Source organism: Natator depressus, chromosome 2, assembly GCF_965152275.1.
Source record: "Natator depressus isolate rNatDep1 chromosome 2, rNatDep2.hap1, whole genome shotgun sequence".
NCBI classification, from domain to species: domain Eukaryota; kingdom Metazoa; phylum Chordata; order Testudines; family Cheloniidae; genus Natator; species Natator depressus.
The window spans coordinates 214965901-214992822 of record NC_134235.1 but is presented as its reverse complement, the minus strand read 5'-3'; the positions used below and the strand labels follow the sequence as shown (position 1 = coordinate 214992822).

General features: G+C 41.5%; 2 protein-coding genes across 3 annotated transcripts in view; one reads left to right on the top strand and one right to left on the bottom strand.

Annotated features, from left to right (window-relative positions):
* Window positions 1-10205: 10205 nt before the first annotated feature.
* LOC141981727 (small nuclear ribonucleoprotein F-like) lies at window positions 10206-10823 on the top strand. The gene has a single exon (XM_074943361.1). It carries the CDS (start codon window positions 10210-10212, stop codon window positions 10531-10533), a length of 324 nt encoding a protein of 107 aa, XP_074799462.1. The 5' UTR covers window positions 10206-10209; the 3' UTR covers window positions 10534-10823.
* An 8874-nt stretch (window positions 10824-19697) lies between these two features.
* Window positions 19698-26922, bottom strand: part of COL28A1 (collagen type XXVIII alpha 1 chain) — a 116028-nt gene continuing 108803 nt past the window's right edge. For both annotated transcript variants that reach the window (XM_074945867.1, XM_074945866.1), the window contains exons 33-36: window positions 25989-26179; window positions 22301-22550; window positions 21230-21406; window positions 19698-20410 (exon numbers count right to left, since the gene is read on the bottom strand). In XM_074945867.1, the coding sequence (XP_074801968.1) occupies window positions 21234-21406; window positions 22301-22550; window positions 25989-26179 (614 nt within the window). In that variant the 3' untranslated portion in view covers window positions 19698-20410; window positions 21230-21233. The remainder of the gene's footprint in view (window positions 20411-21229; window positions 21407-22300; window positions 22551-25988; window positions 26180-26922) is intronic.

Here is a 26922-nt window from a genome sequence, read left to right as displayed (position 1 = left end):
GCTTTTATAACATGTATTATATTTTAAAAGGTACACTCACCAGAGGTCCCTTCTTCAGCTTCGTTGGGTTGGGAGGGTATTTCAGTCAGGGTAATAAAAAGATCCTGGCTGTCAGGGAGAACGGTGTGCTGTGTGCTGTCTCCAAGCTCGTCCTCCTCCTCCTCATTTTCCCCATCTGCAAAATCCTCAGCCATGGCGGAGAGTACCCCATCATCAGAGTCCACGGACAGGGGTGGGGTAGTGGTGGCGGCCCCCCTTAGAATTGCATGCAGCTCAGCATAGGAGCGGCATGTCTGGGACTCTGTTCCAGAGCATCCGTTTGATTCTTTGGTTTTCTGGTACGCTTGTCTGAGCTCCTTAAGTTTCACTCGGCACTGTGATGCTTCCCTGATGTAGCCTCTGTCCCTCATGGCCTCTGAGATTTTTTGAAATGTTTTGGCATTTTGTCTTTTGGAACGTAGTTCTGATAGCACGGATTCTTCTCCCCACACAGCGATCAGATCCAGTACCTCCCGTTCGGTCCATGCTGGAGCTCTTTTTTGATTCTGGGACTGCATAGTGACCTGTACTGATGAGCTCTGCATGGTCACCTGTGCTGATGAGCTCGCCTGGCCAAACAGGAAATGAGATTCAAAAGTTCCCAGGGCTTTTCCTGTACACCTGGCCAGTGCATCCGAGTTCAGAGTGCTGTCCAGAGTGGTCACAATGGTGCACTGTGGGATAGCTCCCAGAGGCCAATACCTTCGAATTGCGTCCACACTAACCCCAATTCGAAACAGCGATGTCGATTTCAGCACTAATCCCCTCGTTGGGGAGGAGTACAGAAATCAGTTTTAAGAGCCCTTTATGTCGACAAAATGGCTTCGTTGTGTGGACGGGTGCAGGGTTAATTCGGATTTAATGCTGCTAAATTCGACCTCAACTCCCAGTGTAGACCAGAGCTTAGCTACTAAAATGATGGCATAGTTTGTTAAACATGTATGGTATTTTCTCCTAGGCACATATGCCTGAGGCTGGAAACAGATGTGGAAAAATTAGATGTGCTTCATTTTAGCCACTTTCAAAACTTGTGTATTATTTCACTCACTCTTTCTACTAAATAAAGTTTCTGTCCTGGCATGAATCTCCATAAGACTTTCTCAAATAAGCTGTTCTCCCTCAGATAAGGGAAAGGACAGATATTAATCCGTGAGTAAGAGAATGTATGGAAGTTATTAAAATAGCAGATTTGCTGACAGAGCTGAGAATGTTAAAACACAGGACAAATTCAGCTGGGATGCAAACAATGCTGTAGGTTACATGTTAATTTAGAATAATCCAATATAAACTAGCATAATTTAAAGGGCAGAAGGATGAGATTATGACATGAAAAGCAACTAAGGGGAAGGAGCAAGATAATGCAGGCTGTGAAATTCAGCTGGTTCCATTCACTGGGATTCATGCACGGATGCCCATCTGAATTACTGAAGTCCCATATTGAGGAGGAATATAGGTGGTGAAGCTACAAAGCTTGACCTACCCAACCTCCAGCACGACCGCAGTCTCCCTTTACAGGCTTCCAACTGGTTTGGTTGGGGGATGTCTCTGCAGCTGAGCCACAAAAATAAGAGATCACTTATGCAACTATAGTGGCCCCAAACCCCCATGAATGAATCATAGACTGGTAAGTTACTATTCCAGCTCATAGGCTGGAACAGTAGTTACAGAAGGGCTGCATTGCAACGTTATGTCCTAGCTATAGGCTGGGCAGGTGAATTCAATCCCAGTTTAGTTCGCCACAGAAAATACATAAAGGGGGAAGGTTTGACCTAGGGTCAAATCCTGCTTGTCTTACTCATGCAATTAGTTCCATTAACTTTAGTGGGACTATTTGTGCAAGCAAAGCACGCAAAATTACAGAGAACCTCAATAAATATCACACTCTTAATTTAAAAATATTCAATGGTTTACTGAATTGACCCATGTACTGTAATTCACACAATTATCCTTTCCTGTATAATTTTCTACAAATGTGAGAATACTGAACCTGAAAATCATTGGTGTTGATCTGGGCTCCAAGGCCCAGATCATTCAATCGAAGTTAGGAGCCTAAATATTTTTGAGGATCAGGGCCCAAGAGCACATTTTTTACCTTAAATAGCATTGAGGTTCTGGTCAATCAAAATAAAAATAGCATGTATAGTGCTTAAAAAGGCCAAATGCTAATGGTATCAAAGTACCACAATTGGTGTCAAAGCACCAAGCAAACAGGCATGGAGGTGTTCAACAGAGAGCAAAGAATTTGCTAGTTTTAAATGACAACATGAGTAGGTGCAAAAGCCATCCTGACACACTCACTAAACTTTCCAAAATCCTAGAGCTCCTCATTACAGTTGCTGCTTCACCCGCAGGATGACAAAAATAAAAAACCAAGCAGCACATCATTTTGTTAAGTTATTAAATGTGTCTATTCTTAGCCATATTTTTCAGGAGAGCACATTCACCACAGTGATGCTCTCCTCTCATTTAAAAAAACTGGAGGTTTGCACAAATACTGTATATGTACACTGCAGCTTTTTTTTTTAAACACTTCTACGTAAGTACATTTCAGTGGCTGAAACATTTCCACTCAATCAGTATGGCAGTTTTCATTGCCATAATGAAACCCACTGAAGCCCCAAAATTCAATCAGAAATTCAAATTGCCACATTTTGAAAGCACTTACAGCACGAGAACTAATGGCAGTATCTGGAACCAATCATGGGGCAGGCAGGCATATTTCTCAATACAATTCTGCCAGTGCATCTCACTCCTTTTAAGTTGCAGTCAGGGAGCAGAAATTAGACCATTTGACTTACATAACCAATCACAAATAATGAAAGGCTAATAATTTACATTGAGTGAAATTTGTTTGCACATTCTGTTTAGTGAATGAGTTTAACAAATAACAGGTTTCAGAGTAACAGCCGTGTTAGTCTGTATTTGCAAAAAGAAAAGGAGTACTTGTGGCACCTTAGAGACTAACCAATTTATTTGAGCATAAGTTTTCGTGAGCTACAGCTCACTTCATCGGATGCATCCAACGAAGTGAGCTGTAGCTCACGAAAGCTTATGCTCAAATAAATTGGTTAGTCTCTAAGGTGCCACAAGTACTCCTTTTCTTTTAACAAATAAATAACTGATGGTTATAGAAATCAGGATTGGTCTGTGAGCAACTTATAGACAAAAAGGGGGTAAATTCACATCTGTTATTATTCAGTGATTAATTCAACTGGTTCTTTTGAAAACATCCATCTACCATGAATCTCTGTAAAAGATATTTTAAGTGGAGATCTCTTTAGATATGCATTGTTACCTTGCTTCCTTATGCAGTGGACCCCGCAGAGCCATTGGACCCTGGCAAGCCTGGCTTTTCCTGGATCACCCTGTTAAAGAACAACACAGTACAGAGAGGTTTCAGAGTGGTAGCCGTGTTAGTCTGTATCACCAAAAAGAATAAGGAGTACTTTTGGCACCTTAGAGACTAACAAATTTATTTGAGCATGAGCTTTCATGGGTTAAAGCCCACTTCATCAGATGCATGCAGTGGAAAATACAGTAGGAAGATATATATATATATATATATATACACATATACATATATACAGAGAACATGAAAAAATGGGTGTTGCAATACCCACTATAACGAGACTCATCGATTAAGGTGGGCTATTATCAGCAGGAGAAAAAAATGTTTTGTAGTGATAATTAGGATGGCCCCATCATAGGACCTAATCACATCAGCCACACTATCAAAGGCTCATTCACCTGCACATCTACCAATGTGATATATGCCATCATGTGCCAGCAATGCCCCTCTGCCATGTACATTGGCCAAACCGGACAGTCTCTACGCAAAAGAGTAAATGGCACATTTCAGAAGTCAAGAATTATAACATTCAAAAACAACGCAGAGAACACTTCAACCTACCTGGACACTCAATTACAAACCTAAAAGTTGCAATTATTCAACAACAAAAACTTCAAAAACAGACTCCAACGAGAAACTGCAGAACTGGAATTAATTTGCAAACTGGACACCATGAAATTAGGCTGAAATAAAGACTGGGAGTGGATGAGTCATTACACAAACTAAAAACAATTTCCCCATGCTAATTTCCCCCATACTGTTACTCACACCTTCTTGTCAACTGTTTGAAATGGGCCATCCTGATTATCACTATAAAAGTTTTTTTCTCCAGCTGATAATAGCCCACCTTAATTGATTAGTCTCATTAGAGTTGGTATGGCAACCCCCATTTTTTCATGTTCTCTGTATATATATATATATATCTTCCTACTGTATTTTCCACTGCATGCATCTGCTAAAGTGGGCTTTAGCCCACGAAAGCTTATGCTCAAATAAATGTGTTAATCTCTAAGGTGCCACAAGTAATAGTTCTGTTCTATCCATTGTACATGCAACATCAGTAGGAATTAAACTCAGGCCCTCTACTACCCCAACTTCCCTCAGAAAGCTAAAGGAGCTTCTTACCTAAAAGCAACACCCATTTTTTCATGTTCTCTGTATATATATATATATATATCTTCCTACTGTATTTTCCACTGCATGCATCCGATGAAGTGGGCTTTAGCCCACGAAAGCTTATGCTAAATAAATTTGTTAGTCTCTAAGGTGCTACAAGTACTCCTCGTTCTTTTAGTATAGAGAGGATTAGTTTACAAAATCTCAAGTACTTCCCAAATATTAACATTATTCTTAGTCCACATAAATTTGCCAGAGGCAAAGATAAAAGTGGGATTGTTTTCAAAGTGTGAGAATCTGTCTTAAAGAATTAGTTATACTAATACTAATGGTTCTCCATGGCCTTGCCTAGTGATTCTTGCTAGTGCAAAGTGAGAACTAAGTGGTTGAAAACCTGCCCATTTTGACTCGATAGCATTTTATTTCCACTGAGCATTCACTTTGCACAAGGGAAGAGAACCACACAAGGTGCCAGGCAGAAGAGAACCAGATAATATACTCACCACCCATAGCACCCCCTTGGGGTCCTTGTCTCTGGTGCCCCCGGTAGCCATTTCCTCAGTGCTGTGAGGGTCTGTCTCTCTGAAGGACTGCTGTGCCCTGGCCCACCAGTCAAGTCTCCTAAAGCTCAAAGCCCTTCCCAGATAACAAAAGATCCAACTGAAAGTCCAAAACAAATACCTAAAGTAATAATTCTTCTGCCCCTCTCAGGCTCCACTGAAGTTCTCTGTTTCTTGGGCCCTGCAGACTCTCTCTTATCTTGGGTCCTCCCCAGCAGGATTCTCGCACTGGCTCCCTTCCTTGGGGACTCTGGCTGCTTCAGTTCCCAGGGCTGTCACCTTTCATGAAGAACACAGTAATTTACCAACAGCTTTAATTTACCTGAAAGATTAAATCATCTATACGTTTTAACAGTATTGTTGAATTTGATGAAGGTGAACCAAGCAATGGGAACCCCTTTTCTTTTTCCAAGGTGGTGGAGTTAGTAAATGTTTTTCACAAGTGTGTTTCAAAGATCCACTTGTTCTAATGGCAAAAACACTACCTCAAATAGTTCTCATCAGCCTCAGAGACAAGACAAAGGGTAGGAGAGCACGAGCTTTAGCATTTAGGAATTTGGGGTATATTTTAGTTCTATTTTCAGCATCAGGCATCATTGTTAAATTGAGGAAGTAGAGCAGTTAAAAGAATAGAAGCTCTTTAAACAAATGTGTGCTTGTTTCAGAAAAGGATAGATTTGTTGCTTGTGGTTATGAAGTATATTACTGAAGCAGATAATTTAGTATCATTTTTGCAACATTTCCTCTTGGAAAAGCACTTTTTAAACTTACAACCTGCATGTACGTACATGTATGTTGGATGTGTGGTTGGGAAAGAAATATGTTAAGCTACTAACCATATTAAAATACTGGGTGTGGCAAAGCTTTTGTAGTGGCTAAAGGAATCAGAAGTCTGTGGACAGGGCCTTTGAAAATTAAACTGAGTTATACTGGATCCTAGTTAGTACAGCTTAGGCACTTGGTAAAAGTGTAGTTGTGGTCTGCGGCAAGAGCATCTGCATTAGGATAACTGTAACAGAAATGTCAGTATGAATTACACAGATGCCCCCTTGCAAATGCATTTGGCAGTACCATTAGTAGAAAGAGAGGAAACTGACACCAAACTGACTAAAACGAGAGGAGAACAAAACGTTTTTACTCTCAGGTATTACATGATCTTCTGGCAGAGCGCCATGGTTTTCCAAAATCTAACAACTGTTTCTATTTGAACTGTCCCCGATACTGTCTCAGAAAGAGAACTACTTCAGCAGGGGTTTTCTATGTGCAGCTGTGATACCCCATATGTTCTGCTTTCTGGCAGTGTATTGTATACTCCTAACAACCTGTCAAGCATGTGTCTGTGTTTGTATACATTAGAGATAGGCCTGAATCAAAAATCTAGTTCTGAATAACTTCAGGTGGTTTGAAATCTCAAACTGATGCACAAGATGGGCACTGCGTGAGCCCGTCCAAAAGCAGGGAGAGACTGTGGCTAAATGACCGAACCATCAATTGCAGTGCAGCTGCATCACCTGCTGCCGAGGGTACGCTGCAGGCCTGGCTCCTACTTCTTCCCCCCTCCCGCAGATTCCCCTATTCCCTTCTCTTCCCATCCCATCCCCCTTCCCCATTTTCCCCCTCCCCTTCATCTCCCCACTGCCCCCTGTCCCTATTCCCCTCCCCTCACTCCCACATCCCAAGTCCCTTCCTTCTCCACTGTCTCTTCCCCCCCACCCTCCTTCCCCCATTTCCCACGCCGCCCATGTGCTGCCCCACCATGGGCACTCACTATTGTACAGAAAACAGGATGGCTCCCAGCACACAGAACGGGGGCCCGACCAGCACTAGGACCCAGGAGGCAGCACCCAGCTGCAGAGTCAGCTAACAGCACCCTCCTTCAGTCCAGCAGCTCTGTGCCTGCAGAATTGTGGGGAGGGCAGTGGCACATGATCCCATTTGCCCCCTATGTCCCACCTCTGTTTGGGAGGGGCAGTGCCCCACAAACTGGGCCTATGAACATCCCCAGCCCCTCACCCCCCTGTCATGGCTTGTCTTTCCTTCCCTCTCACTTTCTGCAGGGATGCAAACAAATCTGCAGGGAAACATGTTTTCTGTGGATGTTCAGCGGCACATTCCTCCAGGAATAACAACAGTTTAAAGTTGGGATCTCTTAAATTTACAGCAGGAATTCAGCCACTATTCTTGTACACAAAACTGTATCCGCCCTTCATTTTCATCATGTAATCTGAGGAATGCGTGAATTTCCTCAACATATTAAAATAAATTGTTTAATTAGCTTCTGCATTCTAATTATGTAAAATTTGGCTGTAAAAACTTTCATATGATTATTCAGGCCTCAATAGTTTAAAAGTAATGGATTGTTGAAAGGCAAGACTTTGTATATATTCTTTGGAGTTCTTTGGGGTTATGAGATTAATTAACGAAAAGAAAAGCCTATTAGTGACATTCATTACAAACAAACCCTTACAAGTTGCAATTAGCCAATAGTGAACATGGTTTACTTTGACTACTTCCATTCTTTGATGTGGTATATGGAAGCATTTTTGAAGAGTTTACACTGTTGCCAACTCTTGCAATGTTTGTTTTATTTATTTTGTTGTGAGTAATGCAGTTTCGGCTCTTATTGCAGTCAGTCTAGTGGTGAGGTGAAGAGCTCCAGTCATCACACAAGCTGAGGGAAGCAAGATGGGCATGAATGACTTCCTTTCCTCCCCGCTCCCGTACTGCAGGAGACAGCATGCTAAACTACAAGCCCAGAAACTACAAATTCTAGTGCCAGATCTACCACTGCCTGTAGGTAGGATTTCTGGGCATTTCAGGTCTTCATTATGAACTATAATCCCATGCCTGCTTCTTAGTCCCAAATGCCACTTACCTATTTCATAGATGGCTAATAACTTGTGCAGGGAAACTTCAGGAAAAGCTGGGAGTGGAATTATTTCTCTAATATAGCAAAGACAAATCTCATCTACTGAGTCACAGAGTCTTTCGGAAGGGATATGCCAAATCAGATGATTCTGTAACCGATACTAAGAAGCATAGTTGTGTCATTGCTCGTGATTAGCCTCCATGTAATGCTTTGTGACTGCTATTTCTCCTCCCCCTCCCCAATTAAAGCTCTGGCTCTTTAGCTCAGGTGGTAAAGTCTCTTGTTTTACATCCAGATGTCCCAGGTTCATTGCATCAGATAACCCCAACAGGGACATTGTTTAACTACATCAGGGGTCTCAAACACGCGGCCCGCAGGCCGGTTATTTTCTGAGGCCCGCCAGCTCCCCGCCCCCCCAGCATTTACCTAGAGTGGCTCCGGCCCGGCCCGGCCCGGCGCACACCGGAGGCAGGGCAGGCTCCGTGCCTGCCCGCCTTGCCCCAGTGCCACTCCGGGAAGCGGCTGGGACCTGGGACGGGGGGCGCACAGGGGTCTGTGTGTTGCCCTGGCCGCACCTCCTGGTACCTCCCCACGAAGCTCCCATTGGCCGCTGTTCCCCGTTCCCAGCCAATGGGAGCTGCGGGGGGCAGTGCCTGGAGGCACGGCCAGGGCAACACACAGAACCCTGTGCCTCCCCTCCCCCAGGTTCCGGCCGCTTCCCGGAGCGGCGCAGGGGCAGGGCGGGCAGGCAGGGAGCCTGCCCTGCCCCCGGTGCGCACCGGGCCGGACCCGCCCCCCCGAACTCCTCCTGCAGCCACACCCCCTCCTGCACCCCAACTCCCTGCCGCACCCCACACCCCTCCTGCACCCCGACCCCCTGCCCTGAGCTCCCTGCTGCAGCCCACACCCCTCCTGCACCCCCTGGGGGCAGGGAGCGGGTGGAGTTGGGGTGGGGATTTCGGGGAAGGGGTTGGAATGGGGGCAGGGGCGGGGGCTCATGGAAGGGGTGGAGTGGGGGCGGGGCCGAGGCAGCCCTCGGGCCAATGTACTAGTCCTCATGTGGCCCTCGTGGGGTCATTTGAGTTTGAGACCCCTGAATTACATTGTAACCACTGGACCACAATCTTGCTACCAGATCCAGGAATAGAAAACAAGAATCCTGATGTCCAGTGTTCTACTGCTGCCTTCCTACGTGAGCTGATCCACAAAGAGACTAGCAATGCATGCTGTTTCCTCTTTTCTTAGTTATTCCTATTGCTGAATGTTAGGGGTTCAAACTCCACTACTAATCTAGGTGGGGCAGGGGGTGAAAAAAGATATAGAAATATATGTATAAAAGTGAGTGCAAGTGTAACCTATAGGAGGGCTAGAGTTCACTTCTTTGCCCTTCTCCTTTGCCTAAGAACCCCAACTCCCACAGAAAGCACCTGGACACCCGGAATTTGGTCACTTAGGATTTTCAGCAAGGATTGCACAGGATCCACCTCCCCACAATCAAATCCCAAAAGGAATAAAAGGAAGGAACTTAATTCTTAAAGTACCAGCTTTATAAAATCTGATGATAAAGAAATATAATAACAAGAACTTAACTTCTACAACGTAACATCCTACTTTATAATTCACATACATTATCTTCACAGTTATACATCAATAAAGAAAACAATGTAAATGTAAACAGGCCAGTCCCCACAGAAACATAGTGAAAAGAAACACAGAGTTCCCAAAAGCTTAGGTTGACTTCACCTGTATCTCAGTTATAGTCTTTGAACACCAAATTCTATACAGTTTGCTGAGTCAAAAGCACTGAAACATCCTCTCTCCACTTCAGCTGGAATCCATGCAGACTCTTCCTCATCCTTTGCTGAAATCACTGTTAGCTAGTCAGCTAACTAATTAACCAACCATTCAGTTAGATATATAGAGTTTCAAAAAAACCATTAAAGAAAAATACAAAACTGAGAATAGCAAAATATAAATGACTCTTTCCCCATCATCACATTCAAATAAGAGGAGAATTGGTAAAGCATACTGTTTGAGACAATTGAACTAAAACAGTTTGACTAAAATCAAATAACAGTCCAAGTATAAAATTAAAAGAAATTTTCCCTCCCAATTTCCCCTTTCTATAATTAACACTGCCAGAGCTTCCCTGTTGAAGAGTTAATGCTTCAGAGTCAGGGAAAACAGCCTGCTTTCTGCCACTGAGACTCAGCTTCTCCCAACCCACACAGTGCACATTGCCTTTTGCAAAGCAGCTGCCCTGACTACGTACGCTCATGGAGTCTGAGTCCAGAAAACAAGAACCTATTGAGCTACCACACCCAATTCCAGAAACTTCTGAGTATGGAGAGCTATTTGTGAATCTGCCGTGCGGCCCTGCGAGTAATTTTTGTTTTTACCGCTGCCTTGTGCCTGGCTGCGTTACCGTGAGCTTGCCCCTGAACCCCAAGCCCTTCCTGAATGGGCTGACAGGGAAGCCAGTGATGGTGAAGCTGAAGTGGGAGATGGAGTACAAGGGCTACCTGGTGTCTGTCGACGGCTACATGAATATGCAGCTTACAAACACAGAAGAATACATAGATGGAGAAATGAGAGAATAAGTTTGTATATTTCTAGAAAATAAAGATCAGTTTTTCACACCAAAAAAACAAAAAAACAAAAAAACCAAGGACCCAGACCCAACTCATTCCTACCTCTTCCCCCCACCCAACTGCAGATCTCTTCAAGAGATATATCCCTATTAGGCACCTGGGTTACAGAAGGATCCTGGAGTAATTATGCCAGTTATCAACAATCATTTTATTTTGATGTTGTTAGTATGTTTTACTGTTTGTTTTGTGAATGGAAGCTGTCCCTTTAAAAGCAGGGTGGAGCACTTATCATATGGCTTGTTTGAAGAAGAGGGAGAGCAACATATCTGAGAGTTTGCCTGTGTGTCCAGAGAGAGAATGTCCCCTCCTGAGTAAACTCCAAAAAGGTCAGAACTTGATTTAAACAACTCATTTTTACAAAACCAAGCCTTGTTCTCAAAGAGGTAACAATAGGATGTATTGGGGAATGGATGCATCAGGGCATTGCTAATAAGTTTTATGTAGCCTTTCACCTACAGATCACCAGCATGAATCCAGTCCAACTCAACAGGGACTAAAAGTTGTTCCCATGTAATGGATGGATAGTGAACTTAAGAAGATGAGAATGGTCATACCAGGTCAGACCAATGGTCCATCTAGCCCAGTATCCTGTCTTCCAACAGGGGCCAATGCCAGGTGCTTCAGGGGGAATGACCCAGAACAGGTAATCATCAAGTGATCCATCCGCTGTTGCCCGCCATTCCCAGTGTCTGGCAAACAGAGGCTAGGGACACTTCAGAGCATGGCTTAGCATCCCTGCCCATCCTGGCTAATAGCCATAGATGGACCTATCCTCCATAAACTTATCTAGTTCTTTATTTTTTTAACCCTGTTATAGTCTTGGCCTTCACAACATCCTCTGGCAAAGAGTTCCACAAGTTGACCGTGTGAAGAAATATTTCCTTTTGTTTGTTTTCAATCTGCTGCCTATCAGTTTCACTTGCTGACCCCCCCCCACCCTTAGTTCTTGTGTTATGGGAAGAAGTAAACAACACTTCCTTATTTACTTTCTCTATGCCAGTCATGATTTCCTAGATCTCTACGCTACCTTCCACCCCTTAGTCGCCTCTTCTCCAAATTGAAAAGTCCCAATCTTATTAATCTCTCCTCACGTGGAAGCTGTTCCATACCCCTAATAATTATTGTTGCCCTTTTCTGTACGTTTTCCAATTCCAATGTATCTTTTTTGAGATGGGGCAACCACATCTGCATGCAGTATTCAAGATGTGAGCGTACCATAGATTTATATAGAGGCAATATGATATGTTCTGTCTTATTATCTATCCCTTTCCTAATGATTCCAACATTCTGTTAGCTTTTTTGACTGCTGCTGCACATTGAGCAGATGTTTTCAGAGAACTATACGCAGTGACTCCAAGATCCTTTTCTTGAGTGGCAACAGCTAATTTAGACCCCATTATATTATATGTATAGTTGGGATTATGTTTTCCAATGTCCATTACTTTGCATTTATCAACATGGAATTTCATCTGCCATTTTATTGCCTAGTCACCCAGTTTTGTGAGTAACACTCTGCAGTCTGCTTTGGATTAACTATCTTGAGTAATTCTGTATCATCTGCAAATTTTGCCACCTCACCTTTTTCCAGATCATTTATGAATATGTTGAACAGTACTGGCCCCAGTACAGACCCCTGGGAGACACTACTGTTTACCTCTCTCCATTCTGAAAACTGACCATTTATTCCTACCCTTTGTTTCCTATCTTTTAACTAGGGCTGTCGATTGATCACAATTAACTCAAAAAAATTAACTGAGATTAAAAAAAGTAATCATGATTAATCGCACTGTTAAACAATAGACTACCAATTGAAATTTATAAAATATTTTTGGATGTTTTTCTACATTTTCAAATATATTGACTTCTATTACAACACAGAATACAAAGTGTAAGTGCTCACTTTATATTATTTTTTATTACAAATATTTGCACTGTAAAAATGATAAACAAAAGACGTATTTTTTGTTACATAACTACACTCAAAAACAAAACAATGTGAAACTTTAGTGCCTACAAATCCACTAAGTCCTACTTCTTGTTCAGCCAATCACTAAGACAAACAAGTTTGTTTACATTTACGGAAGATACTGCTGCGAGCTTCTTATTTACAATGTCACCTGAAAGTGAGAACAGGTGTTCACATGGTACTTTTGTAGCCAGCTTTGCAAGGTATTTACATGCCAGATATGCTAAACATTTGTATGCCCCTTCATGCTTTGGCCATCATTCCAGAGGACATGCTTCCAAGCTGATGATGCTCGTTAGAAAAATAATGCATTAATTAAATTTGTGACTGAACTCTTTGGGGGAGAATTGTATGTCTCCTGCTCTGTTTTACCTGCATTCTGCCATATATTTCATGTTATAGCAATCTCTGATGATGACCCAGCACATGTTCGTTTTAAGAACACTTTCACAGCAGATTTGACAAAACGCAAAGAAGGTACCAATGTGAGATTTCTAAAAATAGCTACAGCACTCAACCCAAGGTTTGAGAATCTGAAGTGCTTTTCAAAATCTGAGAGGGATGAGGTGTGGAGCATACTTTCAGAAGACTTAGACAAACAACACTCTGATGCAGAAACTACAGAACCCAAACCACGAAAAAAGAAAATCAATCTTCTGCTGGTGGCATCTGACTCAGATGATGAACATGAACATGCGTCGGTCCACTCTGCTTTGGATTGTTATCAAGAAGAACCCATCATCAGCATAGATACATGTCTCCTGGAATGGTGGTTGAAGCATGAAGGGACATATGATTTTTTAACGCATCTGGCTCGTAAATATCTTGTGATGCTGGCTACAACACTGCCATGCAAATGCCTGTTCTCACTTTCAAGTGACATTGTAAACAAGAAGTGGGCAGAATTATCTCCAGCATTATCTCCAAACTTGTTTGTCTCAGCGTTTGGCTGAAGTAGGACTGAGTGGACTTGTAGGCTCGAAAGTTTTACATTGTTTTAGTTTTGAATGCAGTTATTTTTTGTCCATAATTCTACATTTGTAAGTTCTACTTTCATGATTAAGAGATTGCACTACAGTACTTATATATTTCAATTCACCTAATATATTTCTTTTGTTTTTTATAGTGCAAATATTTGTAATAAAAATAAATATAAAGTGAGCACTGTACCCTTTGTATTCTGTTGTAATTGAAATCAATATATTTGAAAATGTAGAAAACATCCAAAAATATTTAAATAAATGGTATTCTATTGTTTAACAGTGTGATTAATCACAAATAATTTTTTTAATCGCTTCACAGCCCTACTTTTAACCAGTTACTGATACATGAGAGGACCTTCCCCCTTATCCCACCATGGCAGCTTACTTTGCTTAAGAGCCTTTGGTGAGAGACCTTGTCAAAGGCTTTCTGAAAATTTAAGTACACTATATCCACTGGATTGCTCTTGTCCACATTCTTGTTGACTCCCTCAGAGAATTCTAGTAGATTGGTGAGGCATGATTTCCCTTTAGAAAAACCATGTTGACCCTTCCCCAACAAATCGTGTTCATCTATGTGTCTGATAATTCTGTTCTTTATTGTAGTTTCAACCAGTTTGCCTGGTACTGAAGTTAGGCTTACCAGCCTGTAATTGCAGGGATCACCTCTGGACCTTTTTTTAAAAATTGGCATCACATTAGCTATCCTCCAGTCATCTGGTACAGAAGCTGATTTTAATGATAGGTTACATGCCACAGTTAGTAGTTCTGCAATTTCACATTTGAGTTCCTTCAGAACTCTTGGGTGAATATCATCTGGTCCTAGTGACTTATTGCTGTTAAATTTATCTATTTGTTCAAACACCTCCTCTAATGACACCTCAATATGGGACAGTTCCTCAGATTTGTCACCTAAAAAGAATGGCTCAGGTTTGGGAATCTCCCTCACATCCTCAGCTGTGAAGACCGAAGCAAAGAATTCATTTAGTTTCTCTGCAATGGCCTTATCTTCCTTGAGTACTCCCTTAGCATCAAAATCGTCCAGCGGCCCCATTAGTTGTTTAGCAGGCTTCCTGCTTCTGATGTACTTAAAACTTTTTTTGCTGTTGCTTTTGAGTCTTTCGCTAGTTGTTCTTCAAATTCTTTTTTTAGTGGCTCCTATATGAGATATATTTGGTTGGTTTCTGTTCCAGGTCTGTGATGATTGGCATTCATGAGGAGTGTCACCTAGTGGTCAGGGAGTTAGGCCCTTCAAAACACAGAGAAGGTAGGGGACCCAGGCTCTCCCACTCCACCAGGCTCCGGCCCAGGGCCCTGTGAGGGCTACCAGAAGTCTGGCACTCAGAAGCACGTTAATGCTGCCTTCGCTGGGCCACTTCCTACCATTCAGGTAGTGTCCAAAGTTCATTGTCTATCACAGGAGGCTCTGAAAGGGGTCAGCTCACTGCTTGGCACCTCCTCATGGCCAGGCGTGGCATGGCAGCTCTTGGGGGTAGCGGCTGCCTCCTCCTGTGACTTGGCCCTTGGGCCAGGTCAGTTCCAAGTCTCTCCCCTTCTGGGCTAGCCATAAATAAAACAAGAGGAATTAACACAAGCAAAGTGAGTTAGTGTGCAAAAGGGGGAAATACCTCCCTTTCCAGGTACAACAGAAGCAGACCCTCCCTTCCCTCAGGGTGGGCCCTTCAGGCAGTTTCCTGGGAGAGATCCTGGCTTCCCTCAGCCCTTTCCTCTGGAACTGCAAAGTAAGGGTCCTTTCTCTTCCCTGGCCTGCCCAGTGAGCTGTTCTGCTCCCTTTTAACTTTCCCTCCAGTCTATGCTTCTCTTGCAGGTAGGGCAGGGCAGGGCTGGCTGAGTCCAGAGCAGTTCCTTAACCCCTTGTTGCCCTGTAAGGGGTTTGTATACCCCACTACACTGGACAATATGAATCGCAGACAACATGGAGATTCAAATAGTCAGAGTTTGGAAAATCAGGGTTTACTTGTACTTTTAGAATGTGTTTGGAAGTGTAAAACACACCAATTCAAATTCTGCTTCATGTCATGAACTGACATTGGTCCACCTCCTAAACCTGCATGATTTAAAGTCTCTGTCCAAGAGCAGTTTCAGAGGTGTTGTGGTTAAGAATAAGTTTCATTAGTAGAAAGTGGGAAAGACAGAATGTCACCTGGCCACCTTGTACTTGGATCTACTCAGTGTTATTTGTCTGTGACTTTTATAAGCAAAAAATATTACACAGAAGTTAGAAGAAGCAATCTACCTTAAGGTATGTGACAATAAAATCAGTTTAGTGTGTATTTGTATACACCTCTACCCCACTATAACACTGTCCTTGGGAGCCAAAAAATCTTATGTCGGGCAGGGGGGTCGGTGACAGGGCGGGGGGTGAAGTAATGCGGCACAGAGGGAGGTTTCTGATGGAGCAGTCAGGAGGGCTGGGAGGCTAGTGGTGGCGGCTGGAAGGGTCAGTGGGGACAGAGTGGGGAGCTGTGTATATGCTCAGTGGTGGTCCAGTGGGAGGCCCGGGAAGTCCCGGTGGAGCACTGAGGAGTGAGGGGGGATGGGCAGTCGGTATCTCCTGGTGGCTGTGCGGGCACGGGAAGGGGAAGGACAGACCCCTGTGCCACAAGTGAAAGCTCTGGGTGCCAGGGGCGCTGCAGGAGGCGTGCTGGGACCGGCGGCAGGGCGAGGAGTGTCTGGGGGGAGGCACCGGGGCAGCTAGCGGAATGAGAAGTTCCACAGCTCTGGAGACGGTCCTGGTGGGGAGCTGGGGGGCTCCACAGAGGCGCGGCGCAGGCCACCTTGGTGCAGTGGTGCAGCAAAAGCCCGAGGGGACCGATGGGAGTTGGGACCCATACAGCGCGGGGCAGTTACTGTCCTGGCGAGGCTAGGTGTGTGACTCGCAGCTCAGCACCAGGCTGGGGAGCTTGGGGCGGACTCACTAGGGGAGCCAGGGAGAAGGGTCCATCGCTAGCAAGGGAAGCAGGTGGGGCAGGGAGATGCTGACTCTCAAGCCCCTATAATCCCATTGGAGCTATATGATGCAGGGAGCCCCACAAACCAGCTTGAAACCAAAAGCTTCCCTACACCTTGTGCCAGGATGCTGTTCAATGTGAAGGAACATTCAGAAGATCCCGATCACAAAGAGGTTTCCCTTGGCACCAGCGTCTCCCATAACGGCTGCCAGGGCGCTGCTCAACACGAGGCCGGAATACAGGCTCCAGAGGGGGTCCCTAATCTCACTTGCACCATCACTATGCCCCCGCCCCAGCCCGTTAGTGAGCAAAGCCTCCCTGGACTCAGGGTTCCCTCCCCACCGCCTCACGAGGTCCCTAAAATAGGCCGTTGTAGCTTCCCTCTTATGTAGAGCAGGGTAAGGCAACTCCAAAGAGTTGCAATCTCTCTGCTTTCCCAGGCATTTTCCTTCACTGTCTCCTCCTCTCGCCTGGCTTCCCTTTGTTCTCTCTCTTCCTCCTCCTTTCCTGCTCTTCTCTCTTCACTTAATTTTTGCACTGCTCGCCACCCTGCTAGTCTCCTCACCATCCGTCCGGCGCGCCTCCGCCCGACCACTGCTCTCCTGCTCACCGTCTTCCCACCCGCCTGCCTCCTCACCCTCCTTCTGCCTGCAGCTCACCTCCCTATTCGCCTCCTCACCCTACGTGCCCACCCGACTCCCACCCTTAACCCCGCTTGCCCACCCTGCCTCCTTTACCTTTATAATGCTTTACCGAGTTATATCTGAATTCCTGTTATATCGGGTTGCGTTATATCGGGGTAGAGGTGTCTTTTATTTGCCAGTAAAACAACATAGTTGATACGTATCATTCTGGAATTTTTCTGAATGATGATACTTAAAAGTTAGAATATGTAACAATAGCGGTAATATGGAATCTGATTGCCTGTACTGCAAAAAACTGGTCTTCAAAAAGTAGAATATACTGTAAGATACAAATGATAAATAATGTTCTGTATTTGGCAACAAGATAGAATACGTATGTATATGATTCACTGTAGACCTAGTATCCATTTGTTTTCTGACAAAAATATTAATGTTAAATAGATTTGCTCTAAAATTGTTGGCTAATTAACAGTCATATTTTAAAACTAAATTGTAAGAAGTACTTTATTCCCCCCCGCAGTATTTCTACAAAGACTTCCTTGGAAGGGGACAGGTAGTGTCTTCCTCATTAGCAGAAAATATTTATTTCTATTTCTCCAATTATACTTTGCCAGAGGTCTCTTCCTGTCTGAAATATACTCCATTATTAAATATAAATGTGGATTTATACAACAATATATAAAGTATTATCCTAATTATATAATGTAGACAACATATTAGTATTTAGGTTTCAGTTCAATGGGAATCAGGATTTTAAAATGTCATGGATACATTTTTAATACATCAGAGTAGTAACAGTTCATTGGTTTTGTGATGTGAACACTAGTCAACTTGAAATTACCAAAATATAACTTATTTTTAACATCCATAATATCTGTGAAAGAGCCTGGGACAGCCTGTTTCATGTGAAGCAGACAAGATGCTGCCCACTTGGTGTTTTTCAGAATGTAAAAATAAAAGGCTGTTTGTTTAAAATAGAGCTCGTGTGGGCATTGCTTTGTTTTCACACAAATCTCTAAAGAAATAGACTGAACAGGCTGAGTTCCGTGTGCATACCATTGTGGCAGTGACTGAAGCGTCCTTAGTATCTCTTCCACCGGATCTGTATCTGAATTGCTAGTCTTTGCCTTGCTCTGTAGAATTCCCATCCAGTAAAGAGAATTTCTTGTCCATTGTCTTTATTCTTGCTACGAGGGACTTTGTAATTTTTTTTATAGTTACCCCATCTGGTGGTATTTGAGGAGATTACATGTAAAATAAAGAGTTCTGTCTTGAATTATTAGAATGAATGTGTAATTGTGCCCTGCTAAGTGTGGCCACTTATCCTGTGGGCCAATAAAATCTTAGTCCCCACAAGAGTTTTTCCATATCATTTGCAGTGCCACTGTTGCTATGATCAAAAGAATAGCAGATTTTTGGTGGCCCTGTTAATAAATTTCAGTGTATTTTGAAATAAGAAGTGAAGAGAATTTTCCTTTTTTTTTTTATTGTGAAAGAAAATAGTATTTGAGCTTTTAACAGCTTGATTTTGTTCTAAATCTCAGAACCCCTGCTACTGAAGCAAGCAACACTGTGAAGCTCAATGTTTCCCTGGTACTCTCCTCATTTTTGACTTTTGCATTCTAAACAGACACTAAATCAGGGGTTCCCAAACTTGGTTCACGGCTTGTTCACAGTAAGCCCCTGGTGGGCCGTGAGATGCTTTGTTTACCTGAGCATCCACAGGTATGGCTGCTCGCAGCTCCCAGTGGCTGCAGTTCGCCATTCCCGGCCAATGGGAGCTGCGGGAAGTGGTGCGGGCTGGGCCACTGCTTCCCGCAGCTCCCACTGGCTGGGAACAGTGAACCGCAGCCACTAGGAGCTGCAAGCGGCTGTACCTGCAGACGCTCAGGTAAACAAAGCGTCTGTGGCCCGCCAGAGGCTTACCCTGAACAAGCTGCGAACCAGGTTTGGGAACCCCTGCACTAAATCCCCCATTTTTCAAGATGAAGTGATCATGAGCTAATATTAGTTCTATACATACAGGCCAACATTTTAAGAAGTGACTAGTGATTTGGGCTGCCTCCTTTTTGGATATCCAACTTGAGACACTGTTACCAGAGACTCATTTTCAGAAATGGGTGAGCACCCTTTCTCTGAAAAGTATGCCTTGTTTTAGGTGTCTCTGGTTGGGCACACAAAATCACTAGTCCTTTGGAAAAATCATATGCTCCAGCATTTCTTTCAGTGAGCTTTGAATAACATCTGAGGTAAATATGATGTCCTTAAGGGTTAAGTAAGAGGAACTTAAAACTGTGTACGCATAGTGATCCATCTAACCATAATGATCATCATGTAAAGATTGGCATGAGTGCTATGCAGGCATAAGTATTGTATTTCCAAACAAATAACGATGCAAGACTACTTTATACTAATTTAATCAGAAGCTCTTCAGTTTTAGCTTATACAGTGCCTTCAGGTAGGGTTGGGTCTGAAAGCAAAAAGCAGTATAATAGAAATAAAGATTTCTGTACACCTTTCAGTGCTTTTCCCTTTTAATTGCAACATAATTTATTTTATTTTACTGTCGTGTATATACTTTTTTGTTTCATTCTATTATGCAGTGGCCCTAAGATATCAAAATATGTTAAACAGCCTAAGAGTTGAAGTCGCTCATAGATTTTACCATAATTATATAATAAAAGGACTTGACAGGGCTTACCTTTCTAACTGACAAAATTATTCTAGTGGTAAATCCAAACCTGCTTCAACAGAAGAAAACACTGATTCAGTTATATCCATGGTATTTAAATCCCCCAGGGATACTCATAAATGACACATTTTCATTCGCTGCTCTAAGTGCTGTAACAAGAGAAATAATTTCAAGCACCATTAATTTCTGTTTAAAACTGTAGCATATTTTATTTTTCAAATAGATTGAGGCCTCTATTATTAAATGCTGAGTATCAAAATGTTTGACATCTTAATCCTAAAACTGAAATGATATTTGCCATATACAGTACTATATTAAAACAACAAAGTTGGAGGGAAAAGGTATATTCCTTTGTATACATAATAAAGTTATTACTGTGAAGATCTAGATATATATGGTATACATGAGTGTATCTACATTCTAGTTAATGTGAATGTCTGTCATATTGTGACAAGCACTAAAAGGTATGCTAGTAGTGTTCATATTGGCACATCATTCTGGATTCTTCTCAAGTGTTCATTCCTGTACTCACGCCAGAAACATTCATCTTCACCAATCCCAACTGACAGTTTCTAGAAGGCAATAAAAATTAATTTGATTATTAGAGAGCTTTGAGGAATGCAATTGCTGCACTTTAAAGTAACTAAAAAGATCATATTTTCTGTGATTTAGATGAGCAGAAACTTTCTTAGACTCACAAGCAAAAATAAGGAAGTTAATTCTGATACCAGAGATAATGGTTCAGCTGTTGCTGTGTTGGATTCCATATCACCTAATTAATATGATGTACCCACAGCTCTAGTTGTTTAACTGTAAACACTTATGCCACTTACAGCAAAACCTTAATTTTTTAAAAATGTCTTGGACATTAAGGAGATATCTAAAACATCAATCTATATAGAGGTAGCTATTATAGAGAGAGCTATAGCTATGAGACAATACAATAGTTTTTCTTTGGAGGTTTCAGACTATAGGCAGTCCAATATTCCCACTTGTGCCCCCAAGTAAATTATGTAACATCACCGAGCCTCCATGTCTCATCAGTCAAATGATGATACTAATGCTTACCCACCTATTGTAAAGCGCTTTAAGATTTATGGATGAAAAATGCTACCTCAGGGCTAGGAATTCTATCTCGTTGTCTGTGGAGGCACATGTTAAACAGTATCTGCAAAATATTCTACATGGCAACAAGACAACTGAATTATTGTAGTACTTCTATAAATCAGGTTTTGCATCCCTTTAGACAGTTATACTTGGGAGACCACTTGAAGAGTTGAATACCTCTGGTCCCTGTGTTCAATATGCTGCACAATTAATTTTCTTATCTTTTCAATTTAAAAGATGACTATGGATTTGTGAGGATAGCCTCCAGCACAGATGTGACTTACTTGTTCATCCATGAATACAGGTTTTCTGACATTCTTTTTCTGTCTCAAACCTATTTCTGGTGCCATGACAACCTCCATACCAAAAACGGGCACAAGAATTGGCATCCTTGTCATAATACCACTTTACCAGATAATCTCGACAGTCTCCTGGTTTCATAGGCTCCAAGCACCTAGGATCTGAAAACACATCAAGTTAAGTTAGCTGGGAATTTTCTTCCTTATTGTGTTAAATTGAATTTTATAAAAGAACCTTCTTCAGTAAATAAAAACCATCTTCTGTTCCACCCACTTGATCTCTTGGGGTCATATAGAGCCCTCAATCAAGATCCCATTGATATCAGTGGAAGGTATGTGAATGGATTGAAAGATATATGGACTAGTGGCTCCGTTTTCAAATTGGGGTGCTTAAATCCCTATTCTGGAACCTAAATCAGTGTTGAGGTGCCAGAGTTGTGCTCTTATTCTAGAAAATGTCATTGCCAAGCAACAGCAACCAGTTGGATAAAAAAAATTAGTGGTTTGCAAATATTTAACTCCAGGTTTATACATGCTTTTATTTTGTTCCCTATATAATCTAGTGAATTTAGGGTCTAGCAAATATTAAGGTTTGTTAACACTGCCTAGACTAAAAAATAGTGGAGGCAACTCTAGTGAGCAGGCTACCTCCTGAAATATTGTGAATGCCATTCATCCTTGATGAGAAACATCTGCTACATTTTCAGGCCCCAGGCTCACCTGAGCAGAGTTTGCTAATTGTTCTCAGTTGTGTATTGAGCTATTACATTTTTTCTCTGTCAAAGCTAAATGATTTGAACTCAACTCTCCAAGCATGAAAATGACTTATTCACTTAATCCACTCTGCCTCCTTATTCACTCTGCATTTGGCATAATAAAAAATTTAAAATGGGTTGTATTCAAAGTGTTGTGAAAAGTAGTCAGCATTTAGGAGGAAAAAATGAAGTCCTTAAAGAAACCCAAACAACACCTACTGTAAAACAAAAACCAAAGGTAAAAAGACAAGAACAAGATCTTTGTTCTTTCCAAATTCTAGCAGCAGCATTTGCTCCTTACCTTTTCTAGTTGCTATTACTTGAGGCTGCAAAACTGTTGAAGGCCATTCTACATCTGTGATTATACTGAATGGCAGAGGTACATCTGGACTAGGAGTTCTACTTTCCAAGTCATCAGGTCTGCCATAAAGAGAAGAGGTCACTGGTTGTCTGTGACTATCAGGAAGGTTCCTTTGAAAAGGTGTGCTAGCAGTATAATCCAGTGAGAAAGATAACAGCTCCGTCTCTCTGTCAGTCTCTGGAGGGCTCAGCTACAAAAGGATTCAAAGTTTATATTAATGGTAAAATTCTACTTAGACTCACATACCAAGAGAAAAATTGAGATGATGTAGGAGGCTAAGAGTATTTTCTCATGTGCTATTTAGCTGTATTGGTCGGCAATTTCATACCTCTCTAATGAATTGTGAACCTCCACATCTCTCTCTTGCTATTTTTGGAATATATTTTTAGAACTTCTTGGGTGCTGCCGGACTGAGAAAGCAGTATAGTGCTTTCCACTTAATTCAGTCACAGGCTATGTCAAACCTAATTCTCGTTAATCAACGCCGCAGGAAACTTTTTGTTGGCAAAGTAAAGAAAATCAGGGATATGAGGGGCCAAAGGGTAAAATGAATCTGTGAAATGCTTCATAATTTCTAGTATGTAGTTCCAAGGGATTATGTGACATTTTAGATCCTGAATCTAGGCACTGAGATGGATGGCACCCTATTTGCTGCATTATTTGCAGGGGGATATGCATGCATTCTGCCTCTTTCCTACTTTTAGGAAGTAGGAAAGTAGCGCCTAAGAGACTACTACAGCAGAAGGTGATAAACATTTAAATTATGCAGACCATATCTTAATACACAGATTGTTTTGTGGACATTTCTCCTCCCATTCATGGTCACATGGGATCATCTCATCTCTCTACTGCTGATAGTCAGAATTTTGAATGGTTAACCAGATCATATTAAGAAGCGAATACAATTGATCAAATATCAGAATTTGAAAAGAAATCCACAATTGATAGTGAATTGCCGATTAGGAAAATAGAAATATGTAGCATTTTTTGGACAAAATAACCCCCCTTCCTAAAACCTGTAAAGCTCTGTAGATCATTAACCTAACCCCAAATTCTAAAAATGACTCCAAGGTTTAGAAACAATGGAATTATAGATCACAGAATGGAGAACTTTCTCTGAATTATCAGAATTCCAGATCTATAAATAATGCATTGCTTTTGACTTACGAAACTATGTATACTCTCAATTAAAAGAAATAATATTACAGACTTCAGCATTTCAAACAGCAATTTAAAGCATGTAGTGTTATAGATTAATGTGAAATAATATTGGATACTGGTGAGCTGATTTGTCACTTTTATAACTGGACACTATGTTCTGCATCCCTTGTTTACAAGCAACCACAATCCAGGGCCAGTCCAGGGAAAATCCTGCCCATTTTGACTCAATAGCTGTAATTGTGTAAATATCTTGCGACAGCAGCTACAACAGTGCCATGAGAACACCTGTTCTGACTTTCAGATGACATTGTAAACAAGAAGCGGGCATCATTATCTCCTGCAAATGTAAACAAACTTGTTTCTCTGAGCAATTGGCTGTACAAGAAATAGGACTGAATGGACTTGTAGGCTCTGAAGTTTTACATTGTTTTATTTTTGAATGCAGTTATATTTTTGTACATAATTCTACATTTATACGTTCAACTTTCACGACAAAGAGATTGCACTACAGTACTTGTATTAGGTAAATTGAAAAATACTATTTCTTTTGTTTTTTACAGTGCAAATATTTGTAATAACAAATAAACATACAGTGAGAACTGTACACTTTGTATTCTGCTATAATTGAAATCAATATATTTGAAAATGTAGAAAACATCCAAAAATATTTAAAATAAATGGTATTGTATTATTGTTTAACAGTATGATTAATCGTGCAATTAATTTTTTTTAATTGCTTGACAGCCCTAAAAAATACTTTTCTGCTTTTGGGTAACATATAGTTGGTTTGAACAGATATTCCTTAGAATGGAAAATATCACTAGAATTTGTAACATTTTAACTGTTAAAATAGTTTAAAAAAAAGCAACCCTGCACCCCCTCTTGGGTGTCCATAGTACATGCAGAAAGAAAGGAAAAGAGACAGCAACGCTTGAAAATTGAGTGATCTGGTATCAGCTAACAATATCCTATAGGATATTATAGAGACTAGGTGTGTAAGGTAATATCGCTTAATGGACCAATTTCTGTTGGTGAGAGAGACAAGCTTTTGAGCCACACAGAGCTCTTCTTCAGGCCTGGGAAGGGTAATCCCAGCATCACAGCAAAATGCAAGGTGGAACAGATTGTTTAACATAAGTAGTTGGCACATATTGTAAGGGACTATTCAAGGTAGAGTGGCCCATTAACACCTCTGCAGTCATAGGGCAAAAAGACAGGGTTAGTAGGTTACAGGTTATTGTAATAAACCTTAAATTAAGTGTCGCTGGGCATTTAGTGCACTGGATGAGGTGCACCACATGTTGTGATAGGCATGTCTAGGACCCAGAGATCTGGAAAGCTGTGTTGTGAGGGATGTTGATCATTGTAGCAGTGGAGATATGTCTTCAGGTTTTGCATCTGTTGCTCTGGCAGGTCTGGTGCCACTTTGAATTGATGTGTCCTGATCTGTGGGGAACTTGCTTCTGATGCTGAGCTTGCAAAGGTTGTTTGAAGGTCTGAAGTGGGGGTTCAGGAAAGTTTTCTTTCAGAATGGGGTCCCCATCAAGTATGGATTGTTTGATACCCTGCATGGGTTCCAGTGTAGGGTGGTAGGTGAAAACTAAGCAGGTGTGATCGGAGGGGAGGGGTTATTTCTGTATTGAAGCAAGTTCTCTTGGGGTATTTGGGTGGGCTGTTCCATGATGCAATCCACTTCTCAGTGGAGTGTCCTTGTTCGGAGAAGTCGGTTTTAAGTGTGTTAAGATGTTTATCCTGGACTTTCTCCTCAGAGATTACAGAATCTAATTTTCAACATTTTCATTCTAACTGCACAAAACTGTGCCTTCACAACACATTTGCACAGGCAATTACCATATTTTCCACATAAAAATGTCTTCTATTGCATAATTAGGCATATAAGCTGGGTGCGTACTCAACTGCAGGGGTAAAAGTAGAGGCTAGATTGAAGACCCATTAAAATGTTGCTTTAAGAGTGAATTTCATGTTCTGTACATTCATAGCGTACATGTGCACTTTGCTACATATATTTTCTTTTCTTAGATAACTATATTTCCTAATAGTACTTTTCCATGTAAGAAATTGTTCTAGTTGCATTCACAAAGGGGTGCTGATTTGTACAATTATGAATGGAAGGAGAGGTACCCACAAAGCTAACTTTAAGATGTGTCCATACTATGAAAAATTTGAAAACCCTTGGCATAATATATATTTTACAGATCTCCATTTGATTCTAAGACTCCAACATCTACTTCTTTTGGTAAACAGCAGTTTTTTAATAATTAGCAATTAAGTTCCAGATCTCACTTTAAATATCCTTTGTCCAAATCTTGCTTCTGTCTATTGAAAGAATTCATGATTTGATCATGTTGCCTCTTGGTAGGATAATGAACAATGTAAGAAATTATGTTTTAATGTAAATACAGCCATAGTTCTTTTAGAAGATGATCAATAATTATGCTTTACTTACAAAATTGATAGTTTCTTGCGTAGGTGGAGGGACATAAAGTTCTGGAGTCTGAGTTTTACCAAACTGATCAATATTACGTTCACTGGGTGTTTCAAATCCAGGGTGAAGAGTTGAAGATGAACTGAGGACTCTGGTGATATATGAGCTGGAGTCATTCTCACAGATTTGTTGAAAGAGATTATTCTCAAGAGCTGCAAAGATTAATAGAAATAGGAAGTTTGTAGAGGCTAACAAAAGAAAAGATAAACTTGGAACCTGATTCTAATCATACTTGCATTGTGGTATAAAGCATGAATCTTTAAATCTAATGTTTAATGAGGTATTGACCTCTAAGGACATGTCAGAATTGCAGTGGGAAGGAATAAAACAATGTAGTCTTCAGAATGATTTGATTTTAAACTCCAACATTTGATAGAGTTAGAAACATTTAGTTAAAACAGTTAATGCTTCCAGGACCAGTAAACTTTTCTAACTATTGGTGTTGGACCAGTGTCCAGAAAGAAAAAATTGTATATGTTAGTGTTTGAGAGAGAGAGATGAAACACTTCCACATTTTACTCTGATTCTGACAGGAAATTCAGTGCAAAAGTGGAACAGTTGCCAGAGTTGCTCTAAAGTGATCATACACATGAACAAAAAAAAGTCTATAATCCAGTGCAGTGGTTCTCCACCTTTTCCATCCCTTGACTGCTTTCCCCAAGAAACCCCTTAGTATCTATCTGGGATCCCTCTCCCATTTAGCAATATAGAAAGAGCAGAGTGGTTATGATACCTGACACCTGTTCATGACCCCAGTTTGAGAACCGTTGCTCTAGTGTCTGTAGATCTGCTTGGCAGTCACCTGTTTGTCTTGAAAGCTGTGTCATATAGTATATCCTAGATGTATTTACCTCTAAAACACACTTAATTAATTAGTACAGGGAAAATGTATTAG

Excerpts from the sequence above, each read along its gene's own strand:
- LOC141981727 (XM_074943361.1), top strand. The coding sequence starts at position 10,210 with ATGGAGTCTGAGTCCAGAAAACAAGAACCTATTGAGCTACCACACCCA.